The sequence below is a fragment of the Tachysurus vachellii genome, chromosome 16 (assembly GCF_030014155.1).
Source record: "Tachysurus vachellii isolate PV-2020 chromosome 16, HZAU_Pvac_v1, whole genome shotgun sequence".
Lineage (NCBI taxonomy): Eukaryota > Metazoa > Chordata > Actinopteri > Siluriformes > Bagridae > Tachysurus > Tachysurus vachellii.
The window spans coordinates 17,328,229-17,341,439 of NC_083475.1; the positions used below are offsets into that span (position 1 = coordinate 17,328,229).

General features: G+C 39.5%; 1 protein-coding gene across 5 annotated transcripts in view; it reads left to right on the forward strand.

Moving 5' to 3' along the window:
- Window positions 1–13,211, forward strand: part of sbf1 (SET binding factor 1) — a 58,751-nt gene that overhangs the window by 18,896 nt on the left and 26,644 nt on the right. For 2 of the 5 annotated variants that reach the window (XM_060890075.1, XM_060890078.1), the window contains exons 2-11: window positions 792–877; window positions 1,760–1,897; window positions 2,600–2,725; window positions 2,830–2,940; window positions 3,955–4,008; window positions 6,417–6,446; window positions 8,599–8,704; window positions 9,966–10,098; window positions 11,149–11,257; window positions 11,841–11,954. In XM_060890075.1, the coding sequence (XP_060746058.1) occupies window positions 792–877; window positions 1,760–1,897; window positions 2,600–2,725; window positions 2,830–2,940; window positions 3,955–4,008; window positions 6,417–6,446; window positions 8,599–8,704; window positions 9,966–10,098; window positions 11,149–11,257; window positions 11,841–11,954 (1,007 nt within the window). The remainder of the gene's footprint in view (window positions 1–791; window positions 878–1,759; window positions 1,898–2,599; window positions 2,726–2,829; window positions 2,941–3,954; window positions 4,009–6,416; window positions 6,447–8,598; window positions 8,705–9,965; window positions 10,099–11,148; window positions 11,258–11,840; window positions 11,955–13,211) is intronic. The other 3 variants (XM_060890076.1, XM_060890077.1, XM_060890080.1) reach the window with 3 other exon arrangements.

The following is a 13,211-nucleotide window of genomic DNA, read 5'->3' on the forward strand; positions in this document are numbered from 1 at the left end:
TAGTAGATCAACAGATCTAGAAATTCCCAAACCAGCCCCCCGGCACCAACCATCATACTATGGTTAAAATCACAAGTTACCTGAAGCTGCTGGTGCGTATCTAAGATTTTATACATTGCACGGCTGCCACTTTATTAGGAATTCCTGCACATTTTACATTTACAGCATTTAATAGAAGCCCTTATCCAGAGTGACATACTTCAGATACTATCAACCTACAACTCTGTTCAGGGTTTTTTTTTTTTGTTTTTGTTTTTTTAACACACACACACACACACACACACACACACACACACACACACACACTCATACACAACAAACAGGGAAAATATGTGCTAGTTTAAGTGTTTCAGGAAGAGGTAGGTCTTCACCCATCGTTTAAAGATAGCAGTGACTCATCTAGGGGAAGTTCATTTCACCACCTTGGTACCAGAAGAGAAACTAATTTCTTGCTATAATATCTATATCTAACCTTTTACTCTGAGAGATGGTGGGACCAGTCGAGCAGTGCTGGTAGATTTGAATGATGAAGATAAGTTGTAAGCATGTTTCCATAAAATATAACTCTAGCCACTGTCATGGTTTACATGCATCAGGGTGAAAGAGGGAAACCTGATGACGTCACAATCTCGCTGCTGTTACCACTTGACATCTGTCCTCGAGTGTGTATAGACGGGCCAGCATTGTTTTTTTTTGCTGTTCTAGATAAAGCACTTTGAGCATCTGTCTGACTGTGTGTGTGTGTGTGTGTGTGTGTGTGTGTGTGTGTGTGTGTGTGCGTGTGCGTACAGGGGGAAGTGAAGGTCAAGGCCGGATCCTCCAGCGATTCCCGGAGAAGGACTGGGAAGACAACCCCTTTCCCCAAGGCATCGAGCTGGTGGGTATACAAACACACACACACACACACACACACACAGAATTTCCCTGATTATGTAATGCTCTGTAAACACTTTTTAATTTAAGAGGGTGGACACACAACACCTTCAATACCATGATCAGAATCAGGTTTATTGGCCAAGTGTGTTGACACACACAAGGAATTTGGTTCCAGCTGTTTGTGACTCTCAAAAGTACAGACATAAATAACACTATACTATACAAGACAAGACAATACAGGCTATACAAGACAATGCAGATGTGATACAATAGACATTATGAGTATTAAATATGAATACAGAATATATGACTGTACATAAAGTGTGGGAAGTGCAAATAACAGTATTGTGCAATATTATGCTTTTGTACAATATGCAGCAGCACTAGTGTGTGTAACATATACAGATGATGTGATGACTGACAGTCCTGATAATGCAGTACTTTATGCTATGAAGCATGGAATATAATTATGGTGAGTTGTTAATCAGGGTGATTGTCTGGGGAAAGAAACTGTTCCTGTGTTTTGGTAAACAATTAGTAATGACATGATAACATGTCATGCCACTGATACTGTATCACTATGATAACATCACTAGTATCACTAGTATTTGTTTGCCATTTGCATTAGTGTGAGCACAGAAGGTGCACTTTGTTTTTGTCACTAGTGCTCTAATTAACAAAGTGTGAAAGCTAGTACAATATAAAGCAGTGGGCGGAGCCACCAGAGGTGTTTGCGGGTTTATTTTTCACACAGTGAGAACGGCGCTAGACTGAGGTACCATGATGTTGCTCGTGATTTCCCACGTGGCATGCAGTGTATTAGATTAACCGTTCATGTAACGTCTCTGTTTTCTTTTTTCTCTACTGTCTGTGACTTTGTCAGTTCTGTCAGCCCAGCGGATGGCAGCTGGTTCCCGAGCAACAGCCTTCCTCCTTCTTCGTGGCCGTCCTCACAGACATCAACTCTGAACGCCATTACTGTGCCTGTTTCACGTTCTGGGAAACTGTAGATAACCCTCAGGTGAGCGAGAGCGTGAGCGAGAGCGTGAGCGAGAGCGTGAGCGAGAGCGTGAGCGAGAGCGTGGGAGGGAGTGAGTGGGCGAGTGAGTGGGCGAGTGAGTGGGCGAGTGAGTGGGCGAGTGAGTGGGCGAGTGAGTGGGCGAGTGAGTGGGCGAGTGAGTGGGCGAGTGAGCGGGCGAGTGAGCGGGCGAGTGAGCGGGCGAGAGAGCGGGCGAGTGAGCGAGTGATTGAGCAAAAGGTGACATAATAGGTAGAGAGAGTGAGACATGCACACAGAGACAGAGAGAGAAAAAGTGAATGAGAGAGATATGGCATAAGAGTTAGAGACAGAGAGAGCAAGAAGAGGAGACAGATGGAGAGAGGATGACAGGCAATGAAAGTGAGAGAGATAGTATCTAAAGTAGAGAGAGAAACAGACATGGGGGGGGGAGTTAGATAGGGACTTTTATAGATACACTAAGATTGAGAGAAAGAAAGAGACAGAGAAAATGAAAGAGAGAGAAGCAGCAATAGGAAATTATGAGACCTTCAGTCCTTGAAATTCATCTTACCTTTGTGTGTGTGTGTGTTTGTGTTTGTGTGTGTGTGTGTGTTTGTGTGTGTGTGTGTGTGTGTTTGTGTGTGTTTGTGTGTGTTTGTGTGTGTTTGTGTGTGTGTGTGTGTGTGTGTGTGTGTTTGTGTGTGTGTGTGTGTGTGTGTGTAGTTAAAGAAGGAAGAGCCCAGCGAAGCAGATGAGGATGAAAGCCCTGATCTCGTCCAGCCAGAGCAGCTGTACGCCCCCAAGAGCCTGGTGCTGGTTTCCCGCCTGGACCACACTGAAGTGTTCAGGGTGAGCGCACACACACACACACACACACACACACACACACACACACACACACACACAGCGTTTTGTAACATGGAGCTGAGCTCTGACTATGCCTCTCTGTACAGAACTGTCTGGGACTCATCTACACCGTGCATGTGGAGCACGTCAACGTTCCACTGGAAACAGTGATCGGGAATCTCCTGACCTGCGTCATTCCGATCGCTGGAGGATCTCAGGTGAGGCTTGAGTTTTACACACACACACACACACACACAGACATTGTGTCTGTAAACACTTGTACTGTGTGTGTGTGTGTGTGTGTACTCGTATCATGTCGCTACTCCAGCATGTGAATGATGTTTCATGCTGCACAGTTGGACATCAGCTGGCAGATGCAGGAGACTGTTACTGTGCTGAAGAGACGAGTGCTGTGTTGTCTGCTTCTTTTCTTCTTTTTCAAACTACCTTCAGACTCCATTTAGTGACAGTTTGAGAATCTCTAGCTCTGTGCAGAAGTATTTACCCCCTTAAGCTCTCTCCATATTAAGCAGTGTTACAAGCCGGAACTCATTTTTACAACAGTGGGGCAAATACTTCTGCACACATTTTTTGCTTGGAGCAGGTGCAGCCTCCATCATTCGCTTCTCTCTTCTCTACATTTACTTCACAATTTCTCTTTATTTTTTTTTTCCTCTTTCCTCCACTGTATCTTCCTTCCTTTCTTCCAAGTAATTCCTCATTTAATTACTTTCTTACTAAGATATTGACACATGCTCTCTTCTTCCCTTACGAAGTTTGTGTTTCTTTCTTTCTTTCTTTTTCTTTCTTTCTTCCCACTTTTTTACACTGAGCTACTGTATCGAACATCTCCCTTTTCCTCTATTTCTAATTCTGTCTTCCTCTTATCCTCCCTTATGTCGTTCCTTACTTTCCATATTTCTTTAAACGTGTGCCTGTGTGTGTGTGTGTTATTGTGATATTGCAGAGAGAAACTTTTACATCTTTTCATTTACTTTTATTTATAGAATGAAAACATTTTGGAAATGTTTTCTCTCTGTATTTGGCGAAAGCCTTCCATCACTGTCCTATAAGCCACGGTCATACTCCATAGTACATGTGTGTATACAGACCATGTTCTCATTAATATTGGCCCCCCTCTGTGTGTAAATGATCTCCTTTCCTCTGGTTGTGACTCATAATTAAAACTTTACTGGTGTGTGAAGTTTAAACCCTCCTCCTGTGTGTTACAGATAAACGATCCCCCAGTCTGTAGTTTATCTGACTGGCTGCTGGGTTGTTTTCAGGTAACAGCAACCTTTTATTCGCAGCTTTAGCCAATCACGATTATTATCCTGATTCTGTCTGTCGATAATCAATAAATATGATTTTCTGTTTTGTCGTCTCCCCCCCCCCCCCCAACTTGCTCCAATCACGTGACTCCTTTGCGTTCACTCAGCGTTTCTGTTTCAGATTCAGTCAGTCAATCAAATATGGAATTTCTGATTTTTGCTTTTTGTGTGCTTTAATAAAAATGAGCTCAAAGCCCACACACTGTACACCAGAAATGGGGGACTCGAGTCATATGACTTGACTCGAGTCAGACTTAAGTTGCAAATTTGAGACTTGCTTGACAAATATTAAAAAAAGACTTGACTTGACTGACTTGACATTCATGACTTGAGACTTGACTCAGACTTGAGTTAAATGACTCAGAGATGGGGGACTCGACTTGACTCGAGTCAGACTTAAGTCGCAAATTTGAGACTTGAGACTTGCTTGACAAAAAAAAGACTCGACTTGACTTTGACTTGACTTTGACTTGATGAATTCATGATTTAAGACTTACTTGTGACTTGCACGTGTGTGACTTACTCCCACCTCTGCTGTACAAAGAGGACACTGATGACACACACACACTCACACACCCATTAGCCATTACTTCTAGGTGTGCCTAGCATTGTAGGTCACTACACACTACACCTTTACCTCACTGAGCAGATTCTGTTCGTGAACCGTTTCTCATCCTAGCATCAACGCTGAGTTGCTTTATATCCCCAGAGCCACTACTGAACCTGATACACACAAAGCTGACATCAATACAAATCGAATCTCCTCTGTAAACATTCCCACAAAGATTTCTTAAAGATTTTTCCTCCACAAATCCAGTAATGTATATCATCTCCTTCCTTAATGAATAATCTCACTGAAAAGTGTAAATTTGTGTAGTGCTGCTGCTGTAATCATAAATATTTCATAAGACACTTTGAGTAAACTCACTTCTTACTGTTTATTGTTATTCATTGTTAGGCATCTCAATCCACATCCAAATTTCCATAAAGCTGCTTTGTGGCAATATTAATAGTGCATTATATCGAAACATCTAAAGCAGCAATAGGAAAAAAAAAGAGACACAAAGAGGCTGATCTGTTTAGTTGTAGACATATTTAAGGTGTATAAAATATATAATATATATTTATATATTATATATTTAAAATATAGAAGCCTGTAACAATCGTCGTCCGTGTTCAGGGCGAGTTAGCAACCTTTTGAGAGCTTGTATCTCGTTCCACACATCTGCACACAAAAAGAGCAGTTACTGATTGAGTCATATGAAGGAGAGATAAGTGAGTGAGATAAAATGGGGGAAAGGCTGTGTTTGTGTGTATGTGTGTATAGTGAGTATGTTTGTGAGAGGAGGAGACAAAGAATAAAAGAAAGTGAAAGAGATATGTGTTCACATCATGACTCAGCAAATCTGTCAAGATTCTCCTTTGTGATTCTCAGCTTTTCTCCAGCCAGAGCTGAAACCTATAGAGATCGTCTTCTTCTGGACGTTTTCCCAAACTTCTGAACATCGCTGGTTTACCGAAAGCTCATTTTTACTTGAAACAACAAACAGCCGTTCTTGTGCAATCGCGAAGAGTCGTATAGCTCACCGAGTTAAACCATTTATATTTAAGGAATAAAACATTACCTAATGTTACAACCTGAAATATTAACTGAAATCTATTACAAACACACTTACAGTGTTTGTGCTCTTATACCACAGCAGTTTTCAAGAGATTTCTATTTTAAATTTATTTCTAAAAGATTGTACCGTTTAGTCCTTCATTTAATTACGTGGAACATCCGCAGAAAAAGTTACGCTTGTTAACCTGCTATAACGTATAACAGCTTATGTTGTAACAGATACATCATTATGTTCTCGAAGGTCGTCAATAAAATACAAAATGCAAATTTTCACATCATAAAGAAACCAGAATTCGCAAACTAAAGACTATGCTGTGGTGGAAAACTTTACTAAAAGTGGAGACTCCTTCAAGAAATGTTTAATAAACACAGGCTCAAAATGCAACACCGTTTACAACACTGTTTCTTACCTAACCTGTCGTATATATTTTAGAAAATGAATTTTGACTAATCAGATTCGACCGTGCATCATCAGTGTGGTATAAAAAACAACAACATAGAATTAGTGATTGATTCGACAGAATTTTTTCATTATGATTCCCATCTCGACTCGTTTGAACGTCACGTCGTATTTGTTTGCTTTTCTTTCTTTTCATTTGTAATGTCATGTTGGTATTTCTCTTAGTTTGTTTCAGCTAAAGCCTGGTGTATCTAACCCCTGTGCTTTCCTGTGGTGTTTTGCGGTGCGTGTGTGTGTGTATGTTGTATGTGCGATGTGTGTACACCTGTTTCGCTAATCTAGCCAGGCGAGGAAGACAGAGAGGACAGCCTGGTACGACCAGTTTGCTTGTTTTTAGCTCTTTCTCTCACTGCCAGTGCTGCTGCCTCTCTCAGGCTTTCAGGCTTTCTCAGGAACCTATCAGATCTCTTCACATGACATGTAGGGGATCTGGAGAACGTCTCAATATTCACTGTGTCCTTGCTGTGGCGTTGCGTGCATGTGCTGCTGCTAGCAAACTGCTCATAGCCACAACAGCCACAATTCTGCTACACTTTGTGTGTGTGTGTGTGTGTGTTTGGTTTGTTTAGTTTATCTGTCTCTCTGTCTAATGGTCACATATATAAATATCAGACTAAATGGAAAGTATAATCCCAGTATCATAAAATGTTACCATAAACTTTTCCCCATGTTTATTTCTATATTAACATTTTTAGACATTTTTATTTCACCTTCTTCTCGATAAACAGCTAAAGTTATCATACGCTCCAAAACATGATGTTTAAATGGCTGACATTTTGCTTTTTTTTTTTTACACAGCACACACAAAGCTCACATTTTCCCTCTTAAATAAGAGACTTTTTCAGTTTCGAACAAAGAAAAAACAAGCAAGCAAATAAACAAACAAACAAAACCTATTCATGGAGCTCAGCTGCTGACTGAATAAGTACTGTGGTGGTTTGGGTGTCAGTGCTGGTGTAAATGACTCAGGTAGCTAATATTTGTTGTATATTTTTATATTTGTTTATTGTAAATCATCAGTAATAATTATCATCATAATAATACATATCTGAGTGTAACTACTGAAATCTCATGTGTCTAAACAGAGCTAGTTTACAAACTAGACCAAACTAATCCAGCTAATTCCTTCAGCAAATATTAGCCATGATTCATTATACTGTATATTTTTTAAGTTTTTTGATTTAAATAAATCATTTTTTGAGGTAAAAATATCTGCAAAATGAATACATTTTAATGTAAAAAAGGAATATGTTTGTTTAAATTGTAACTCCGCTACTGAAATCTGCTCTATTGTGTTCTTGTTAGCAAGTGGTTTAGCAAAAGTACCTCAGTTAATGCTATATTTTGACACATTTGCCTGCTGTTGTGTAAATAAATAAATAAATGAATAAATAAATAAATAGCACACAGTATGCTTCTACTACTGGAGCTTTACTGAAATCTAACTCAAATCTACTTCAGCTTTAGCTAGATTAATGCTAATACATTCGGCTAGTTGGTACTGAGTGCAATACTTCTGTATCTTTAAAGATCACAGTAGATTTGTAATGAGGGTGAATTAGGGCTTTATTTGTGTTTTGAATTCAATACTAATTTCAGATTGAAATCAAGAACGTTTGAGAAGCAGATTGCTCCGAGTAAAATCTAAAACCCTTACACTTTCTAAATTGACTTCTGTATCTTTTTTTCGGGCAAAAGCAACGACGTGCTCATCCTAGTAGAAGACGATGGCAATCAAACCTGGGTTTTTACGTCACGCCTTGCTGTTCTGAAACTTGGTCAACTTTCTGGTGCTTTCTGAAGTGTGTACTGGGACTGTTTCAGTTTGAGCAGATTTCCTGAAGTGTAAACAACTTAATATTCAGATCAGAACAGATCTGCGGTTTGAATTATTTCATGGCATACATCGAGGCCACAGCATGATATAAAGAAATAAAAGAATTAAATAAATAACAATATATTCATTTAGCTTTATTACTTGACTATTATAATATCAATACACTTTAATTAATTAAATATGAATATTATTTGTTTTCTTTTGGCACCATCAGTGCTGTGTAGTTATTTTGTATAGCAATATTATTTACCTTTATGTAAAACTCCTGGGTTTTGTTTTTTTTCTTTTAAAGCTTAATAATGAAAGCTTAATAATCTGTGTTGTTGGAATGTAAACTAATCTTGCATGGACATGCTTTGTGCTGAAGATGGTAATCCAGAAATGAGGCTGCTTGTGTATTTCATGCTTCAAAACAGATTGCTGATGATAACCAATGAATGGCATGACATGCAATGTGTAGCATAGCTGCTAATCACCCCCACTGTGCTCACACAATCACACACACACTAACCTGGGGCTCTTGGACCTGTGCTGTCACAGACCTGTGAAACCTCATATGCTGATGCATGTTTCTCATTTGCTGTATTTCTCTCGTTCTGTTATCTGTCTCCGGCTTCGTCCGTGAAGAGGACCATCACCTTGGGTGCTGGAGACAGGCAGGTGATCCAGACCCCCATTAATGACGCACTTCCTGTGAGCGGCAGCAGCGTGGCCCAGCTTTTCAGGCAGCTCGGTAAGATCGTCTACACCCACGTCATGAATTCCGCATGCACAAAAGTGATGTAAGGAATTGTGAAACAGAGCAAAACATGCGATAAGTCCGTGATCATAATCAGGCACTGCATCTTTACTGCTTAAATTCCTGATGATTTCTTTTTTAAAGAGTGAAGCAATGACATGCATGCTTTAGATCAGGGGCATCCAATACTTTCTGCAAAGATTCCACTCAAGCAGCTCATACGCCTGATTCAATCAATGTTTAATCAGTAGATCTTGACTTTGAGTAGACTTTGGCATGGTTTCTACTTGGGTGGAATGCACACTTGCAGCCACACCAGCCCTTTCTGAACACCCCTGCTTTAGAGAAACATACGTGCAAAACGTTAAGCTAAGCTGAATAGGTTATGACTAATATAAAGAGCAGACTTTGTTTCTGTGGCTTCTTCAGTTGACCGGAATAGTGCTATACTGAGCACACTCACTGAAAGATCTGAGCACATTTAATCATTTATCAGTTCTTTTTAAAAAGACATCCATGTGTACACTAAACCATGGTGCCGTACTGTAATTGAGGTGCTTGGCTTTATTAGGAACACCAACACCATCATGCAGTTATCTACTCGACCGATCGTGTGGTAGCAGCACTATGAATAAAATCGTGCAAATACACAGCAAAAGCTTCAATGAACGTTCACATCCTACATCAGCATGAAGAAAAATTCTGATCTCTGTGACTTAAAAGGTGACATGGATGTTGGTGCCACATGGTTAGTTCTGCTGCTGATTTTCACTCACAACACTTATATACAGAATGGTGTAAATACGAATAACAGTTCAGCTGCATTCATTTACATTTAAGACTGTTTCTTGTACAAAAAAACTCACAGTTGAGTCGAGCACATACAGACATTTATACGATACGTGATACATACAAAGATATACTGCATTCACACATTCAGTGATTTAATCGTTGTGAGTCTACGGACGCTGTACAAGTCGCCAGCAGGCGTTCCTCCTGCTGGTTGCCATAGGAACCAGTTTATCAGCAGGTGGTAGGACTACCATTCAAATCTCGTCTTTTGGAAACAGGACAACAAATCAGTCACATCACATCATATTTCTCAAGCGGTTTCTTTATTACGTCCATCGAGATCGCGATTTTTAAATTAAAGTATGAACAAGGCAGAGCTTCAGACGGAGAAAACAATCATGGTTCATTCAGTTTCTGTTGACTAAACATCCTTCACATTTGTTGTTTCTCTGTCTATGTGCAGGGATTGTGAATGTCCTCTATCTTTTCTGTGCCGCTTTAACGGAGCACAAGATCCTCTTCCTGTCGAAAAGCTACCAGCGGCTCACTGACTCCTGCCGAGCTCTGCTGGCCATCATGTTCCCTCTCAAATACAGGTGTGTGTGTTTTTGTGTATGAGTGTATATGTGTGTGTGTATATGTCTGTCTAAATATATATATATATATATATATATATATATATATATATATATATATAATCTCGTCGCTGTCGGGCGGAAACCTCGCATGTCCAAATTTGGTCAATTTCATACTTTTTTCACATATCGATGCTATTGGTCAGTCCCCACGTGGGTCTGTTATTTTTACAAGTTATTAACCAATCTAAAGTCTTGAAAATAGCTTGAGCGCAAATCTCATAACTCCATTGGACACTTCAACTATCCACCTCTTCCTCACTCCGCGGGAGAGCTTCGCGGCATATTTCTCCTCAAGAAGAGTCGCAACGAATCAACACGTCTTCTGAGGTAAATGTCTTCAAAACACTGAAAAAAAAATCTTGACCCCCGCTAGTTCTGGTGCTCGTCTGAGGACAGGAATTTAGCGCAAGACAATCCACTGCAATGCGAACTAAACCCTGTGCACTGCAGATAAGGTACAGCTTTTTTTAATTTCCTGAAAAATAACGGTTTTGGAGATACGAGGATTCCGCCTGACAGCGACAACACATATATATATATATATATATATATATATATATATATATATATATATATATATTTATATGTGTGTATATATATATATATATACACACACACATATATATATATATATATATATATATATATATATATATATATATATATATATATATATATATATATATATATACCTCATTTGCACATGTTTGGGTGGGATTATATATAATCTCTGTATGTGTGGGTGTTTGTGAGTCTGTACGGGAATTTCTTAGCTCTGGATTTGGACAGATTTGTGGGTCACTTCTCAAAGTAAAAGTTTAGCTTTCGTTTGCTTGCCAGGAAAAAATTCCCACATTCATAACACTTGGCATCAGATATCCTTCTGTTTTTTTGGTAGTTTGGGAATGTCCACAGTTTTACAATATATATTGACACTTCTGTGATACTTCCAAGTCATAATGAAACAATTTGTGATTATGAAAGTCTAATCATTGTTCTCCCCCTCAGCTTCACCTATGTCCCCATCCTCCCCGGGAAGCTCCTAGAAGTCCTCAGCACTCCCACACCCTTCATCATTGGAGTCAACTCTTTCTTTCGCTCAGAGACTCAGGAGCTGGTATGACGCTGCTTCTCCTGCCATGTGTCTAATATACCTACTCACTTCCTTATTAATTAGTGCTGTAGCGGTCTTAGTCTGATCAGCACTAATACATGTGTAGTGACCATATAGTCAGCACCAAGCATGTTTGGTTAAACCTTAAACTGTGATAAAACATGTATATCACTCTGGAAAATAGTGTTTGGCAAATTATTAATTGTCTGTGTGTGTCTGTCTGTGTGTCTGTGTGTGTCTGTCTGTGTGTCTGTTTGTGTCTCTGTGTGTTTGTTTCTCTTGTGTGTTTGTGTCTCTGTATGTGTGTTTGTGTGTCTCTGTGTGTTTGTGTGTGTCTCTGTGTGTTTGTGTATGTGTGTCTGTGTGTATGTCTGTGTGTGCATGTGTGTGTGTCTGTGTATGTCTGTGTATGTCTGTGTATGTCTGTGTATGTCTGTGTATGTCTGTATGTCTGTGTGTTTGTGTCTCTGTGTGTTTGTGTGTGTCTGTGTGTGTCTGTGTCTGTGTGTGTCTGTGTGTGTGTCTGTGTATGTCTGTGTGTCTGTGTATGTCTGTGTGTCTGTGTGTGTCTGTGTGGTTTGTCCAGTTGGACGTGATCATTGCAGATCTGGACGGAGGCACCGTGACCATCCCGGAGTGTGTTCACATATCTCTGCTGCCTGAGCCTCTTCTGCAGCACACACAGACGGTCCTCTCCATGGTAACACACCCCTGACAACATCACTTCTCTAACACACAAACTCAGAGTGTCTAAAAAAGCACATGCTGTCTCACTGTATCACAGCTCCAAACAACACCATGCAAAACAATGCCTTATGATCCTAATGACCCTCTGATGCAGCACAAGCTCAACACGATCTAGTTACATGTTCATGCATTTCATTTGTTATTCATAGTTTCTCATAAGAAAAGTAACAAAAGGTTTGTTTTGGTGAGCAGCAATGTTTAAACATTGATTAGGTCTTAACGCCGGGGGACTCGTTTTGGCAGTGTGCTTGTACTCGGCTGTCGGGCCTTGAGTTTGTTCTGTAAGCATTAGTTAAAATTTGCTAGACGTAACACACACTTATACACATTTAATTATTTGATCCTGGTATCGATTCTTAGACTTTCACAGAAAGAAGAAACGCTTTTTTGTAATGTTTATCTCCATGTCGAGGCATCGTGCCAACAACAATTAAACCCCACGGCAGGTGATTCGGCACTTCCTCCTTTTTAGAGTTTACTGGAAAGAGATTTTATAGTTTATAGTAGTGTCGTAACGTCCACTATCAGTTTTAGTATTATACAGTTTTCACAGTATTCTGTGTGCATCTTAAAATATATATATATATATATATATATATATATATATATATATATATATATATATATATATATATATATATATAAAAAAATTCTGGTTATTTAGTATGCAAATTAAGCAACATCTCATTTGCATAAAGTAATAAACGTTTTTTTTTAGAAAATGTCCAAAACTAAAAACTATATGTAAGAATATCAGCAATTGGTTTTCCTTGTCATGTGTAGTGTCTTACTTTACATCCAGATTAAAGCTGCGTTCACACATAAAATGATTAACGCCGTGAGTCGCCAGTCACTGTGCTAGGCAGTCGCTAGTGGGCGGTCCTACTAGTGGTTGCCATGGTAATAACGTTTTTCAGTGGGTGGAGCAGCTAGCATTTCAAATCAGTTTTCTTTTTGCCGCTAAAATGAAACATTCTGAATGGAGATTTGTTGGATCACGTGCATTCTACTTCTACCTTCATTTGCATTAGACTTAGCTTTGTTCAGCTTAGTCACATCGCTGGACACGCCCACATGTATGTACGCCCACACGCTGTATGTGTGAACGTAGCATACGATTATTTCTGCTTGGATTGTAAATAACTAGCTATTGTTCATTGTGGATATTTAGAAATGTTTCAGTGTTTCATCTTTCTCAGAAATATCACCA